Genomic DNA, 18,581 nt, shown 5'->3' on the forward strand with positions numbered 1-18,581 from the left:
CTGTTCTGTTATGATCAAAGTAAATAAACAAATGTAGTAAACAATTGCAAACAAAGCATGTAACTATTTTTTTTTTTTTAATGAAAGAAATACCATTTCATTGTATGTTAAAATTGATACAGCATCTCAGATTCAATATTAAAAGGAACCTCAGCTACTTCATCTATCCTAACTATTGTTATTAAGAATATGAAAGCAGTTTACTCGAGTCTTGAGTCTCAAGTCTCAACTAACATATCAACATAAAAATCTGTTGCAATAAATCACCCAATAAAAAAAAAACCTTCATATAAAGCAAGCCCACAAATCGTCTAGCATTCATCATCAAATAACAATTATCAGACAAAATATCAATTGTTTTTTCCTTCACAGAGGGAAAAAAAAACGCAGAAAAATAAACAAATATCAGTTGTTTTAATCATAACTTGAATAAAAGTTTCTTTCTTAAAATAAATAAATAAATTGCATTATATCACAAAACAAAACACCCAAAACAGAGAAAGAAGCCCTATATCTACAGCAATTCAACAAATTTAAGCCTCAAGCAAACCAAAAGAAGGAATTAATTCAAAGTAAATAACAAGTATTGACTTAAAGATTACCAATTTTTTCTTCAAAATTTTCGTTTATGGCTGGTGTGGAGAGAGCTCTTAGGCTTTCACGACCACCAATGAACTCCGGGTGATAAACAATTATTGCTCTTCTCCCTAATCTTGAGATACAGGAGATGAGATGTGGGATGTCGGGTTTTCGGGTGGGGTCAACGCTTCATAGGCGGGGTTAGGGACGGCAATCAAGCCCGTCCCCGACGGGTTTCGGCCCGACCCGACCCGATCCGATAATGTCGGGTTTTTTTTTTTTTTTTGAATTTCGGGTTTCGGGTTTCGGGTCAGGGTCGGGTCGAGTTTGGGTATGCTTGAAACCCGACCCTATCCGACCCGATATTATTAAAAAATTATTTTTTAATTAATTAATTAATTATTTATATATATATATTTATATAATGATATTTTTAAATATTTATATTTAAAAAATAATATTTTATATTTTAAAAAATAATATTTTATTAATTTCGGGTCAGGTCGGGTTAAATACGATTTACATAATATCGGGTCGGATTCGGATATTTAAAAAATTTGGGTCGGAGTCGAATTTAATAAGCATAAAATCGGGTCAAGTTCGAGACAAGCAAAACCCGCCTCGAACCCAACCTGATGTCATCCCTAGGCGGGGTCAGTCATGAAGGAAAAATAACATAGGTATGGAAGAAAATAAAATATATAATTTGTATTCTAAATTTTCAAATAATATATTATTTTAATACAAATTCTAATATTATTAATTTAATATGTCTCACTAATATAATTTTATTATATGTATATTATTTATTAAATAAAAGTATTAAATATTTTATAAAAATTTTCATATAAATATCATGTAATAAAAAATGATTGGTCAATTTTAAACAATTTTTACAATTTAAGTAAAAGATATATATATATATATATATATATTAGTGTAACACTGACGAAATTTCCCCACAAAAATTGTTGGTAATAGCCTTATTTCTATTGGTGTGTGTTAGGTTTGCCTACGTATTTCGAAAAAATAAAATCTAACGTAGTTCGAATGAATTTTTCAAGAAAAATGATTCTTTTAATCCAAGAGTCGAAGCTATCAGAATTGGATTAAACTTTTGATAAAAGAAAATCTAAAACTCAAGGTTGCTGTAATTAGATTTTCCAAATCAAGGGCGATTAGAATTGGTTTGGACTTCAATTTGTGATAATTAATCAAAGACTCAGTTGTTAGACTTGTATTAACCAAATCAACACTCGAAGCTACCAAAATTGATTTTGAACTTTACCTTCGCGGTTACCGAGGTTTTGAAACTCAGGGTCCCTAGGATCAGATTTTTTTATTTGATGATGTTTAATCCAAGACTCGATTTGAACTGGACATTTCAAATCAAGACTCGGGCTACCGAAACTGATTTGGACTTTACTTTTTTAGGTTATCGATCAATTTCATGTTGAGATCTTTTAAAATCTTATTAGAATCCTATGATATATATATATATATATAAATGTTTAAATTAAAAATTTGTAAAATATTTTTTATGAGATAAAATTGTGAAATTTTTGAATTACAACGAATAATATTTTGTAAGTTAAGCATGAGTCTTCAAATATGATATTAAAGTGGTTACTAGTCAGACGAAAAATAAATACTATATTGTAAGAGTTATCTTTAGAATCTTACAAAAATTAAGTGTTATATGATAAAAATTATCTTTAGAATCTTAATGTTTGGTATGATTTTGGTTATATGATTTTGTGTGTGCAGTTTTATAATTCTATTTGTACTTCATATTGAGTTTGACAGAGATATCAAGTTTTAACAAAAGAGTTTGTGATACTTTAATTTCATATCACAAGATTCTGAGGATTTATTATAATATATGACTGAGGTTTAAATTTAAAACTTATGAGATGTTTTTTATAAGATAAAATTGTAAAATTTTTAAATCAAAATAGATAATACATCACAAATTAAGTATTAATAAACTTGGTTATTGGAATTTGGATTTTCATTTATGATTTTTATATTTGTGAAGAGAGTTGTTGGAGTTGCCAATAAAATTGAGATAACTCTTGTGGTTACCAAAAAAAAAAAAAGGTGATGACGAAAACTCGCCATTGCCAAAATTAGTAAAAGTTGTCTTGAGACTGCTAAGAGAAAAGTGATGACCAAAATTCGAAATTATCAGCCTTAAGATGATAAATAATAAGTCCTAGATATCTAATTACAAATGTTTATTTTTTAAACATTAAACTAACCTAAATGATATAGTTTAGAGATCAAATGAGAATTTTTTTTGTACTTGATCAAATGAGTATTTAAACTTGTATTTTCTCACGTTATACTTTACAATCTTGTAATAACCAAATTTGTTGTGCTTGGGGCAAACGAAAAGTCTGTTTTTATTGAACAAATTCTTGAAAATTATTTAATTGAACAAATTCTTAAAAGTTATGGATTTTAAAATTTTAATTTCATAATTTTAGAGTTCAATAAATAGATTTAAAGTTAAAAAGTAGATTAATATATATATATATATATATATATATACATACACACACTAGTTTTTAACATGTGCATAATATGCATGTAATTTTTATCTTTAAAAATTTATATTAATAAATAATTTTTTTGATATTATGATAATAATGATAAATAATAATAATAATTTTGTATTGATTTTGATATACTATAAGTAAAATTTGATAACTTTTGATACAATTTTTATTTTGATATAATATAAGTAAAATTTGTTAAATTTTGATATAATTTTGATTTGGATAACTTTTAATAAAATTTTAGTAATTTTTTATATAATTTTGGTAATCATTGATAAAATTTTAATAATTCATTTTTGGTAACTTATGATATATTTTTAGTAATCATTGATAAAATTTAAGTCATCATATATTTAACAATGGATTCCCATAAGAAAGTGTGGATTCAATTTTAGTATAAAATAATTTTTTTATATAATTATAGTATTGTTTCATTCAAATTTAGAACTTTTTTCACTAAATTTTTTTTATTGAATAGGTTCGTAGTAAGTTTATCTATGTCTCATAAGATAAAATTTCTAGTTTCATTTCTATTAGTAACCAAGGTTTAATTCTTAACAATTTTATCAATGATTGACAGTTAAATTATCATTTGATTTATTATTATGTTATTACCTAGAAGTTGGGTCTCGGCCTATAACAAGTAGTATCAGAGCCAATTTTAAGGGTACTAGCGATGTGCCACCGAGGACGATGGGCTCTCGTTAGAGTGAGGGAAAATGTCACGGTCCTTGAATGAAACCAAAAATCCCACATTGGTTGAGTATTAGAGTCAGTCTTGAGATATAGGAGTTCCCACATTCCCCTCCTTGTGAAGTATCTTTTGTGGGATAAAACCATGAGGTCAGAGTAAACAATGTCTCACAAAAGTGTGAACCATAACAGATAGGCTGATTTGGGATGCTAGATGAATGGATGCCCGAGTCCTGGAGCCTAGTGAACCTAGAAGTTGAGTCTCGGCCCGTGACAAGCGATTTACTATTAAGCTATCAATAATATATTACTAAAGTATTATCGATTTACTACTAAATGAGTATTGATTTCTATTAAGTTATGAATGATTTACTACTAAATTGTTAAAGATTTATTATTAAGTTACTGATGATTTGTTATAAAATTATAACTGATATACTATTAATTTATTAATGATTTACTATAAAGCTAGCAATGATTAACTAATTTACTATTAAATTATCATTGATTTACTACTAAATTATCAATAATTTACATGTAAATGTCAATAATTTATTATTATGTTATTATGTATTTAATATTACGTTATCATTGATTTATTAATTAGTTTTCGATTATTTACTACAAAATCATCACAGATTTATTACTAAATTAATTATGATTCATCAATAAGTTATCACTAATTTATATTAAATTATCCATAATTTACTATTAAATTATTTAATTATTAAGTTATTCATGATTAACAACTAAGTTATATTGATTTATTTTTAAGATTCAATAATTAATGACTAAATTAGCATTGATTTACTACTTAATTATTTATAATTTACTATTAAATTTATCAATTAATTACTACTAAACTAAAATTAATTTACTATTAAGTTATCACTAATTTACTATTAAGTTATCATTGACTTATTATATCAATAATTAACAACTAAATTATCACTTGTTTTTAATTAACCTATCTTTAATTTACTAATACGTTATTATACATTTAAAACTATGAAACATGAAATTTAAAAAGTCCACTAATAATATATGAGATAATTTTTTTTTATATAATAATATTATTATTCTATTCAAATTTAGAATTTTTCACTAATTCTTTTTATTAAATAAGTTCATGATAAGTTTATCTTGTTTGTCAAAATAAAAGTTTTGACTTTGTTTCTGCTAATAACTAGGGTTCAATCCTTTACAACTTCAAATATAAAAAAAGTAATTATTGATAATTAAGTTATCAAAGATTTATTGCTAAATTATCAATGGTTTACTTCTAATTTATGAATAATTTGCCATTAAATTATGAATGATTTATTATTAGGTTATGAATGATTTTTATTAAATTGTTGGTGATTTACTACTAATTTACTAATAATTCACTAAAAAGTTATCAATGATTAATTGATTTATTACTAAATTATCATTGATTTACAATTAAGTTAAATGTAATTTACTATTACATTATTAGTGATTTACTGCTAAGTTATTAATTTACTATTAAATTATCAATGATTTACTATTATATTTTTATATATTTATTATGAGGTTATCATTGATTTACTACTTAATTTTTTTATTATTTATTACAAAATTATCATCTATTTACCACTAAATTATCTATGATTCACAACAAGTTATTGCTAATTTATATTAAATTATACATGATTTATTATTATTACTAATTAACTATTATATTACAGATGATTTGCTATTAAGTTATATTGATTTACTTTTAAGTTTTCAATTATTAACTACTAAATTATCAATTATTTATTACTAATTTATCATTGATTTACTACTAAGTAATTTATGATTTATAATTATCAATTAATTACTATTAAAGTGAAACTGATTTACTATTAAATTATTGATAATTTACTACTAAGTTATCATCAATTTATTACTAAGTTATCAATAATTTACTAAGTTATCACTTATTTTTTTTGAAGTTATCATTGATTTAGTATTATATTATTTTACATTTACTATTATATTATAATTAATTTACCATTAAGGTATTATCATTTATTATTATATTATTACTAATTTGCTAAAAAGTTATCAATTATTTATTATTAAATTATCATTCATTTACATTAAGTTATCACTAATTTATTACTAAGTTATCGATGATTATTACTATGTTATATTGATTACATTTAAGTTTTCACTGATTAATTACTAAATTATTAATTATTTATTACTATATTATCATTAATTTGTGTATATCCAAAAAAAAAAAAAAGTAATCACAATGTATACTAAATGATATAATTTGTAAAGTAGAAAAAAAAAAAAAGTTCAAATTTAAATGACTTGAAAAGCACGAACAAATATTCTTAATTTACAATTCATAGCTTAACATGCAATAATAAGTTAAAATTATAACCTTTTATACTAAGGTAAGTATTAAAACTAAATTAAATAAATATATGCAATATATATTAAGTCAATATTTTTAAGATTTTCTTCAAATTTTTTAGTTCATAGTAAAACGGTACATATTAAAATAAGCATTATTGATGAGTTGGATTGAATTATTAGTGTATGTATTTTCATACTTATTAACAAAGTACAATTGCATATAAAAAATTAAAATTTTGAAGTATTCTATTATCAATCGAAGTAATAAACTTTGCTTTATATTTCTCTTTTTAAGCATAAAATTTTGGGTAAAACTTTGTTATATGTAAGATAAAAGTAATAAGAACATAATTACTAAATAAAATTTATAAAAATTAAATAGACAATAATTTTAAAAATATTAAATTCATAATAATTATTTTCGTATTTTTCATAAAAAATTTTTCTACTAAACAAAAACATTGTATATTTTTAATTGTTACTTGTTTAACACTATGTTGTCTTCATGAATAAGTTTGAACTATTATATGATCTCTTTCAAATGAAATGTTTGAATTGTTTCCTTCAACCTATATAGTAGTAAATTGATTAACAAATGAACGATTATAAACTCATTGGTCTAAATCAATATTTTCTACAATTCAATTTTCAAAATTTTCAAAAAAAAAAAAAGAAATATCCTTTAATTTTTGCCAAACTTGGGCATTAGGATTTTCTTCTAAAATTATAATCAGTATCTTCATCACTTTTGCACTTAAATTTTCATTATGTTATGTTCTCATTCTATTTTGAAATTTATTACTAGTGTCATAAAATTATAACTGAAATAACATTGATTAATCAACTTAACTTGAAACAATTCAAAACTCAAATTGAATATAAATAATTTTTTTACTCTTTTAAATTTTAATTTAATTAAAAATAATATAATACGTATAATTATAAAAATGAACCAATTTGACTTGAATTCAATTGATTTTAAAATGTCAACAACTTAACAGTTATTTAAAACTCGAAATGATTGAATATAACCAAAATCCAAATTAAAATAGTAACCCAATTAAAATCCAATATTAGTTATTCATCTTTCTTAACAATTTAAAATTTTCTTATTTAATCTTTTTTTCCCTTCATTTTCAATGTTTTATTTTCATTATCTTTTTGGTTGAATTATTTAATTAATTTTAAAAGTATTTATAAAATGAAATTGCAATTATAAGTAATTCAGTATACATTTTATTTTATTTAAATTTAAGACAATTTTAATCTACCTTTTTAAACAAAGAGAAGCCTGCACCAATTATTAAATTTAATTCGTTTATATGCATAAGTATATAATTGAGTACATTATGAATAAAAGTAGCTGATAAAACTTAACCTAATTAATCATTGATCTTAAGTCTAAAATCTAACTCAAAATTATAAAAAAATAAAACAAAAATAATTGAAATACTAAATACACAATTAGAAAAAGATTTATCAAATAAATTTTGCTAATGAATGTTTTTAAATCACTTTTAAGTTAGGTAAATTATAATTTATAATAATTTTTTATTTTAAATGTAAAGTGATAATTAATTTGATAAATTTCAATTCTTTTGAACAAATATTACCTAATATTACAATTTCAAAATTTTTTATATAACAGTGAACATTTTTCAACTGATATAAAAGAGAAAATAAATGAATATATAATGTTTCTCCAAATAAAAGAGTTTCATATTAATCTAAAGAAATTTGAAATCAATGCATTTATATATTTTTCATTGAAACATCATACAACACTAACTTTTTTTTGTCTATGGAGATGATAGAGTTATGCATAATCAATTAATCTTTCATTTCATTTTTTTGCTTAGAATAATCTTCCATTGATGTTTTCATCAATTGAATGTAATTGTATGTTTTGTCCATTGAAAGCTTAATTTTTCTTTTATTTTAAAAATTTTATTATATTTCAATTTTTATTATATAAAATATTAAAATACATAATTTTAAAAAATAAAATAAAATAAAATTCTAATCTTGGTACTTGTCATGTTTTCTTAAGAAAATTATAATTCTAAGAATATCAAACTTGTTGTGTAAACTTATATAATTTATAACGATTTCATTTTTAGCATTGACAATAGAAATTTTCAAAAATAAATGTAACTTTGGCATAAACACATTCAAAAAATTTTTCTAATAAATTTTGTAATACCTTTAAAGAATTTACCAAAAATAATTAATTTTACTTCACTTGATAATTTTTTACTTAGAATAATTCACGTAAGATCATTTGACCACCCAGATTATTTGATATGAAAAATCATTCTATTTACAAAAAGAGTATAATAATAAAAAAATAATTTAAATTAAAATTTATAAAAAAATTATTAATAATATTTTAATCAATCACTTTTAACATTTTTAAATTAAAATTTTATTAAGGATATTTTAATCAATCAATTTTAGCACTTTTTAAGTCTAATTATAAAAAAAAAAAAGAATTTGATAATAAAAATTCATTTAAATTAAAATTTATAAAAAATTTATCCAAAATATTTTAGGCAATTACTTTTAGTACTTTTGGAATTAAAATTTTAAATAGTTTAATTTCACATAAACTCTAATTTTAATTTAATTTATTTAAATTAAATTTAAATAGATTAATAAAAGTTATATTTATTTAAGGATAAAATTTGTTAATTTAAAAATTTGAATGCCGTAGATGTGAGCCATCTTGTAGTTGAAGTAAAACCTTCTTGGATGAATTCTAGCACAATAGCACTGGTGTACTTCAAGAATGGAGAGCTGAACTTTAAAATATGAATGTTTCAAGGCTTACTTTATGAGTCACTTCCCTTTAAATTTATTTGCCGTCATAGATACGTGGGATGTAATAGAGGTTGTCAAATAGTCAAACAATGAAACATTTGCTAGAAATCACTTTGTACTAATAAGTTTCTAACCACTAAACACCTTTAGAAGGATCGAAAATATTAGTCTTAGGCTAAATTTTCCGCAGCAAACTAAGTAAGAGACTTTCAGATTTGAAAGTAAAAAAGAAAAAAAATTAAAAATTAAAAGTGATATCAAATGTGTTATACATTTTTTTATTTATAGAGATTTGATTCAAGAGTTATATTCCTTTAATTGTATTATTTAATCCAACAGTTATGTTATTTGATTAAGAACACACCCTTTTGTATAATTACGGATAATTATTCAAGTGAATATTATTTAATAAAATATCATAATCCAATTGAAATGAAAGATAGTGTTTCAATTATGAAAGATATAACTTTTAGTCTTGGTATGAGGTTGACTTTACCTAAACGGCAGTCCACTACTCCTTTGTAAATCCCAATTCCATAATGCTACGTGCAGCAAAGCAATCAATTCTTCCATATGGCAGTCGACTACTCAATAGATTATAGAATGCAATTGACAATAAGGCAGTCTACTTTCCTGAATTCCAAAATGCTTCTAACTTGAAAGCAGTGGACTTCGACTTTTATGCTTTACAAAACGTTTTAGTCATAAGAGAAGTCGATTCCAACTAATGGTAGTCGACTGCTCTTTGTTTTTCCTAAAACAGAAGACCTTCCAACGCAAGCAGTCGGTTGAGTACTCTAGGTTAAGCAGTCGACTGGCTTGATTTCCAACTATAACAGTGAATTGTCTAGGGTTGAAAACTATATGATTCTTTATACCAAAACTTTGGTACATTTTTTGTTCATGACAGTTGACTATTTTTAAGATTGGAATCGATTGCCTCTACAACAAGTTTTCTTTATCAAATACTTTTGATCATGGAACTTGCTTGAATTATTATATAGTTTAATTAAATTATTCTTTCACTTGATTTTCACTTATTTTGAAGATAATTCTAATTCTAACGTTAAATACTTGATTCTAGACAATTAATAATTCTGATGAAAGCCTGCTAATCTTTTAAAAAAAAATGGAAGTACGATGAGTAAGAGGGTTTATATTTAATGTACTACAGTGAAAATTTGTTGCCGTTGATGTACTACAGTATAATTACTATACCGTCAATCAATCATAAAATATCACCTAATTAATTAACAAAACTGAAAAAGAAATATACAATCCTAAAAAAAAAAAAATCAACTAATTCTTTTCAAGTTTAATTAAATTAAAGTAAGAATCAGAGTACTCATATCTCTCTACTTTCTTCCTCGCCAGACACTTTTGATGAAAGAGTTAGAAAACGTTTCAAAAAAAAAAGAAATTTGTTCTCTGCCCTCTCACCACCCAACTCAATCTTCTCAAACGCTCGTGCTTCATCTTCTCTTTTCTCATTGCCCTTCTCACAAATGCTTCATGACCCACAAACGGACTGAAGCTTCTCTCATTTCTCCAATTCCTCCATTGAAATTTCAGCTAACAGAGAGAACTTATCAAAATGTCGAGATAAGCTAGTAATAGGCTATTTTAAATTGCATAATTATGCAAAAGTTCATTAATTTGTCAGTTTCCGATGTAATATACCATTATACCAAATGCTAAAACTTTCTTATATCAAATTTATAATAAACCAAATCAATCTTTCAATGTTTCCTTCAAAAATCTGATAGATAAAATATCAGAAATAAAATTCCAAAATTTATTGAAAATAATCGCAACCCAAGCTTACCTCAATAAAACAATAAAAAAAAGTTAATTTCCTTCATTCACGTAACCCAATCAAGACAAAACAAGATGATTTGCTTCTATTGTGAAAATGAAAAATCACGTTTCAATGGGCTAGGCTTAGCACCAGAAGGAATTTCAAGCAAGAAAAAAATCACAATTGAAAAAAATAAATTTCCACAATACCAATGGGTCAGCTATATATATATATATATATATATATATATATATAAAATCAAGTATTGGGACCTCCCATCGGTTAATGACTGAGCCATCACATACAGATCCAAGACAAAAAATAACATTAAGATTACACTTCACAAAAATCATACTATTCGACTAAAGTGTTATCAAAATCAATACCAACACAATTACTCATTATTTGATGTTAATTAACCTAAATTTATATTAAATGACTTTGTTAGTCCACTCTAAAGGGATAAAATATAACAAAATGAACACACTTTCATTTCCTTGCTTAATATATAAGCATGAAAAGAACATAAGACATTTATAGTTTTCCAAATAATAGGCATAGCACGAAATTTTTATTTTTATTTTTACATTGTGTTCAGTCCTCACATGTAGCCAAGAGGAGAATCAGAAGGAAAACTGTCCGCATCATATGCTAATATACCAGCAGAATTCAGAACTGCTTGAAAGACGTTCATAAAATTTACTTCAAAACTTTGCGGCTCATGAGATGCGTTTATATACATACATATACCTCATTTGGTCTGAGTTAGGAACACGAAACTTACAGAGCTACCTCTTCCCTGATTCTATATCTTCCAACGTTGAACTAGAACCACGTGCTAAATGCAGTCCCGTAAATCCATTATCACTTATTTCTTCTTCTTGGTTCACAACCTGAACCTCTCCAGCCATTGCATCTTGCAGAGTCGCAACATTGGTTGTGTTTGTATTTGCATTTGACTCCTCCAATACTCGAAAATAAGCATAAGGCCCCCAACCTACAAGCATTTTTGTTCAAAAGTTCAGATAACTTAGATGTTCAAATCAAGAGTATGGTTGATTTCATTAACTTGATTGATGACCAGCTTTTTAACTTACTCTAAATTGTTGCTCACTTTAAGAGAATTTAGATTACTAATATATACAGGAATATATATATATATATATATGAAAAGCTAAGTGATAAATTAAATTAATAATGCATCAAATTAAAATGTCAAGAATGACACAGCCATCAACACTTGATAATTTTAAACACGACACAATGATACGATACAAAAATGACAAAGAAAAAATTGCATATGTGTTTTAAAAAAACATGTTTCGTGTTTATTCTTGTTGACATAAATTTCACAATGAAACAATTCATGTCACGTGTTAAAACATCTAAACACTTATAAGACACGAAAAATACATTTAAATAAAACTTGTCACACAAAAACACGTTTAACACATTTTTTATATTTATTTTAATTTAATATATACATATAAAGAATATTTTAATTTTTAATCTTTTAATTATGATACCTAATTAGCTATTCAATTACCATATAAAGATTATTTTAAATATTTAATTATGATACCGATTTAATAATTATTTTTAAATTATTTTTTATATTAATAATATAAATACAATATAAATAATAATATTAGAACAATACATCATTATCTTATTCTTTAATTTTTAGTAATTCATCATTTTGAATTTGATACTAAAAACTAATATAGTTATATATACATTTATGTTTGTTATATTAATAATGTATATATTAAAATTTAAATATATATAATATATGTTAAATGCATATTAAATTAGTATCAATTTTTTTATATTTTTTTAAATATGCAAGTATTTTTTATATTAGTAATATACAAATTACATATATATAAATTTTAACATAATAAATAAATATTGTACTTTGTAACTTTTTTATAGCAAGATTAAAAACAGTTTTTTTTTAAAAGAGAATTTAGAAAGATAAATATACACTTAATTGTTAATAACAAGTAACATCTAACAATATAATCATTGATAAAGTAAAGCAATTCCAAATCATATCAATATACAATAATATATTATAATGATAATAGATAACATTTATAATGATAAGAAATTTTAAGATCATTTAATAACACGAATCATGATATGCGATTATTTTAAATTATAAAAATTAAAATAAAAGATTATACATTTAAAATTAAAAATAATATATATTCTAAATAATATGTATAATGATAAAAAAATATATAATTTATTATATATTACATGATACGATATCATTAAAACGTAATTCATAAATTATTGTTATTTTTTGAATATTCTGAAGTCAGTAACTTGGAATGCTTTGAATTTGGTATGATGTTTTATAATACATATCGACTATTTATTTGTGTATATCAGTGTTATTCGTGTTTATTTGTGTATATTAGTATTATTTATATTAGTTGTGTCGTATCACATGTAACACGTATAATAAACGTGTCGTGTTCGTATTTATAATTTAAACAAGATTTATAATTCATGTCGTGTTTGTATTTTATTAATTCGTATTGTTACACGTATCAAACACGACATAAAAACACAGATTGTTAAATTTAATCAACTCGAAATTTAACTCAATTAGTTCATGCAAGAAGTTTGAATCTCAGTACATGCAACCCCTTCCCCTATTACTAGGCTGCAGCCTGTTATGTACCAAAAAAAAGAGTGACACGTGCATGGCAACACAAGCATCTTTGACCTAACAAATTAGCAGTTGGCAGAAGAAAAGGGAAGGTGGGAAGGAGGCTTTTAAGGGAAGCAACTTTACTACAATGAACAATCATAGTTTCAACAACCAACTACACATTAAAATTTCAAAATGAAATTCTCAATAAAAATCATATATATATATATATATATATATATATATTGAATCTGTTTGCATTGTAAGAATTCAGAATAAATGTTCCTATTCAGCATGTCCAAGTTTTTATAGACAAAAATAATTGGTAATTTTATCTCCCTGGTTTAACTAACTGTATCAGCTAACTGACAAAAGAAGTTGATTCCAGACTTGACAAACAGCAGCCCGTTCCAACAACGAAATCAGTAAAAGCAAGCTTACAAATTTTATAGGCCCCACGACCATTTAAAGATTATCACCATCAAAGTTCTCTCTAATTAAAAGCAGAGATCCACGAATCCAGAAATAGGATTTTTCTAGTTTCATGGAGGATGAAATGAGATCAAAGCAAACCTAAATTAATAAAAAAAAAAAAATCCTCCAGGAAAGCTAAATGTTAAAGACATATCATGGAAACCATGTTGAAAATTTTGTACAGTCTGAGATTCCTAAGTCAATGTGTTCCCTATTTACTCCTAAAGGAGAAGATGTTACTACCTACAATATCAACAACTGAGCCTTATATCCCATAGCTCGGGAATAGGTTATATGAAAGGCCAAAAAAAGAAATCATGTTAGGTCGTAGTTTAGAATCTTCTTGCATCACTCATTTCTATAAAAAACAACCCGAAGATATTAATACCTATGTTCCTTATATGCTTTCAGGAATCTCACCAATAAAGCATTTTATGTAGAGCATGACACTTTGTAGAATCAACTTTTCAATAATTAAACAATTTTCAGTTTTGGAGCTTACCATGAGCATGATATGGTGGTGGGAAGAACTGCAAATAGCAAAATGTAGCCACTAGAAGCCCTACAAAAGATAGTCTTAAGAAAGGTAATAGACTAAGTCATGAATCAAAACAATGTCCATATTAGGGCAACACCAACCTAGGAGACCTCCTGCAAAGACATCTTGCCAGTGATGCCAATAGTCATCCACTCGAGAAACGCCCACAAGAGATGCAACCAACAGAGGAAGAAAAACGATGCATAGTTTTGCAACATGTCCTTTGCGATCAAATGCTTTGATTTTTCCAGATAAGTACAGTGACAGAAAACCCAGCCCGGAAAAAGACCCTAAAACATGAATCCAGAAATCCTCCAAAGCTTACAGTGTGAAAATGACTAGAAGCATTAAGAGTATCACACCAATCTGAAAATTTTCATTATCTCAACAAAATATGAACATTAATTTTGCCAATATAAGAGGAACTTACCAGAGGTGTGCCCACTTGGAAAGCTTTTATGCCCCTCCTTAATAACACTTTTATCACCATGACAGATGACATTTCCCCATTTATCATAGGCCTGTCAAGCAATTAACTTGAGTTCCTTGATAAAAAATATTGACATTACAAAAAGTCACAGGGTAGCAGTGAAACTTTATGTTCCCATTATGGCAGGTCTACAGAGACATACATCCTTTCCATCTGGAAAACAGCGCCAAAAGAAGTCCGGCCGAGGTCGTCCGACTGCATTTTTTATAGAATCAGTGATAACTGCCGTCACTAGAACAGAGAATAATAGGCCTGCATTAGCAAACTAATTTTTAGTCAACACTTTAAAGTTATGATTCTTTTCTTAAGCTCATTCAGAAGAAAACTTTGTTGATAAAACAGAGAAATATCCAAAAGATACACTTATCTAGTATGGCATGATGAAGATCATAAACATCCCTTCTACGGATGTACACAATGAGAAAAATCATCATTGGCAACAGAACTGCATATACCTAAATATTGAGGGGCATTTTGGGTTGGGGGGGGGGGGGGGGAGCAAGAGAGAAAGAATTATTACTCATACCGAAAATAAGGATTTTACTACAAAGCAAAGGCAAAGGAAATTTACTGGCACAGCCCAAAAGGGCACCGTGTTACTTTTTAAGGGGTATCTTAGATCATCCATCATATCCTTCCCCACAAAGCGATAAAATGGATGAATGATATAAAGGACAACATCTATCACCACAAGCAACAGAAGTATAAGCCAATCATGCATGTGTGTCCTTGCAACGGTGACACCATGGGACCTTACAGTATGTGAGCCAAGCTGGACTTCCTTCATTCTGCACTGTTTAACATATATGAATGTCAGAGCACTGTTCAGGTTATGTATTATATGATCCTCGCAGAGGCACAATAAGGAAATTATGACCACAACCATCATAGGATGCAAAATCCCCCAATAAACAAGAAAAACAAAAAAAATTAAATTCCACTAGAAATCGTGAATGCCAATTTAAGGGTAGGAAGATGCAATCCTGAGGTGAGGACAAGCCGAGATCAGATAAACATTTGAATTTAACATTATTAATTTTACCCTAGGGATTGATAGTTGAAACATTTTTCAAGAGGGATAATACATAAACAGCATAAGCAACCTTATGCCAGAGAAAATAAATGAGAATGGAAAGACTCTTGACTTCTTTATACGCATCATCATGGAACTTTGACAGGAATATCGCATTGGCAGGATTCTGTCCATTTCTATATCACATCCCACTCCCAAGAAAAATGTTGATGAAAAGCATGTCAAGGAAAGTCAGAGTTAAATATTGCAACTTCAACATCCAATAAAATAAAGACAAAACCAACAAGACAAGTGTTGCCCATCTCAAAATTCACAACTATATTCATTTCAAACAAGGAAACATAATATTCATCACTCTCTTCCGAAAGAGATATTTACAACCACTATATACCTACTAGATTTGCATGCTTGAATATTCCAATATATTAAGGTCAAAGAATTAGTCATGTTCATTCAAATGTAAAGAAAAAAAAAAGAGATACCTCTTTATTCCTCTGTTCTATCAATGAAAGGTCAAGGAATAACAAACAATGACTAGCATTTGCAAGATTCTCCACCCTCAGGCTTGATAAATCCTAGCCAATTCCAACTAACCAATCTTCAGGGATGAAACATGAACCTCCCCACCCCCCCACCCCCTCAAACGCACAAAAGAGCCCCTGCACCTCTACACCTTGAAATAGGAAAGTTCATGTTCAGGTCTATATTTCCATTGTTTCTAACTTTTTCAATGATTCTTGAGCATAAGAGAAGATAGCATAGGATGGCTAAGCAAAGCATAGCCAGCATACATGCCTGAATTTTTAAAATGCATTTTTCTTATCACCTAGAAATCAGTCCATAGATAGAACCAACAATAAGTAAACAACAAGAGGTAAAAGTTGCAAACGTTCAGATTTATCTCTATCATTAGTTAGATTGAATGGTGGAGATATTTATGTTGGCTAGCAAAAGCCTAAAAAATGATCAACTCTATAGATGAAAACCGTAAAGCATAGGAACTATCTTAACCCAACCAAATCGTCCAACCATACTTTTTCCATGCTCTGAATGACACAGTAAGCGTAAAACTCATTAGATGGATGGCTTCTAGGCATGAAGATCAAAATTCTAGAGTCAAATTGTTAGACAGCCACAAAATAGAAGAACATTAAAATTCCCAGGTCAATAGTGACTTGAATACAGCACAGGACATTCAATAACAAAATCCTCATAGTAAATAACCTACTAAACCAACAATCATCCCTAGGGGATCTTCAATATATATCAAGACAAAGTAACATGTCAACATCAATGACAATATCCAAATTTTCAAAAAATAGATCTTGTCCATTCTTTACTTGATCTTAAGAGAAGATCTTAGCAATTCGTCTTAAGAAATTGATAGTGATGTGCATTTCAACCCAAGAAGTAAGAGATTCCTTCAGTCTTAGCTGAACACAGCAAATAAACTAACTGAATTAGAATGCTTTATAAGCAAAAAACTCTTACTACCAATAAATGAATAATTAACCTACATGATCAATTGTAATTAACCTACATGATCAATTGTCAACAAACCTAAAGCCCGAATTAGCAGAATTTAATAACTGATATCCTTTGCCAACAGACAGCGAAAGTTTGGTCAGGATTCAGGAAAAGTTTTATAAAAAGTACCACATGCCATTCCAAGTAATTATGATGAAGTTATTGTAAGTAATTACAATTAAATTTTGATTTCATTCCATAAATTTTGAGGTGAAATTATGGTAATAGGTAATGATGAATAGTAAATTATCAATCTTTAGTTGCACCATGGAATAACACTTTTAACAGGAACCGATACATTTACAAATATTTAAGGTTTGTTAATAACATAAACTTGAAGAGTTTGTCGCTTCGTGGATAGAAGAATTTACTCCAGACCAGTACCAAGAACCGTATGATCCACAATACTAGAAACACAAAAACATAACATAATCACTCGAAATGGTTCATTCTGACCAATGTTCTGCAATACTAAAAGTATAAACCAATAATATAGGAATAATAGAAACACAAAGAAAACTACCAGATCAAGTAGAAGCAGAGCGCTAAGAACATAACAGCTGTTAAAAAAAAAACCCATTAATTGAGCCACTCAACTTTATTTAAAGTATTGTATAATATTATGATATGAACCCCAACATCAATAACCAAACAAATGAGAAAAAAAATTTGTAAGATGAAAAATTAAAGTAAAAAAATCCCACTAACCTGAAAAATATTCCTGAAATTCTTAAGCCAAGAAAGAAAACCTGAGTTCCAGGAAGCCATAGGCATAAACCAGTCAAAAACACACAGAAAATATGCAGATAATAAATGGGTTTTTTACGGTAAAAATTAATATATGCCCTAAAATGCAGAAGAACCCAACAAAAACAGGGGGGAACTGAAGTGCTTGTTCTGTTCACACGCCAAGTCAACACAAAAGATTCTTATCCTCAATAATTCTGATAAAACAACAAAGAAGTAGAAAAAATGAACTTATAATGACAAAATGAAAGAATTTACCTCAGAGCTTTGGGTGGTTTTTTTG

The 18,581-nt window shown here is 26.6% G+C and overlaps 1 protein-coding gene across 6 annotated transcripts; it reads right to left on the bottom strand.

The window, feature by feature from the left end:
- Nucleotides 1-11,287: 11,287 nt before the first annotated feature.
- On the bottom strand, nucleotides 11,288-18,581 carry LOC111314663 (putative lipid phosphate phosphatase 3, chloroplastic). 6 transcript variants are annotated; one of them, XM_022916251.2, is made up of 9 exons: nucleotides 18,557-18,581; nucleotides 18,260-18,300; nucleotides 15,563-15,784; nucleotides 15,359-15,446; nucleotides 15,134-15,243; nucleotides 14,932-15,022; nucleotides 14,603-14,791; nucleotides 14,466-14,525; nucleotides 11,288-11,821 (listed from the first exon to the last, which is right to left on the bottom strand). In XM_022916251.2, exons 3-9 carry the CDS (start codon nucleotides 15,776-15,778, stop codon nucleotides 11,613-11,615), a joined length of 963 nt encoding a protein of 320 aa, XP_022771986.2. In that variant the 5' UTR covers nucleotides 15,779-15,784; nucleotides 18,260-18,300; nucleotides 18,557-18,581; the 3' UTR covers nucleotides 11,288-11,612. The 6 variants fall into 6 exon arrangements, with proteins under 6 accessions (XP_022771986.2, XP_089608551.1, XP_022771985.2 ...); XM_089752425.1 differs by lacking the exon at nucleotides 18,557-18,581 and adding an exon at nucleotides 18,075-18,111 and having other exon boundaries at nucleotides 18,260-18,483; XM_022916250.2 differs by lacking the exon at nucleotides 18,557-18,581 and having other exon boundaries at nucleotides 18,260-18,554.

This window comes from Durio zibethinus, chromosome 23 (assembly GCF_047325235.1).
Source record: "Durio zibethinus cultivar Kanyao isolate XHJ-2024 chromosome 23, ASM4732523v1, whole genome shotgun sequence".
Classification (NCBI taxonomy): domain Eukaryota; kingdom Viridiplantae; phylum Streptophyta; class Magnoliopsida; order Malvales; family Malvaceae; genus Durio; species Durio zibethinus.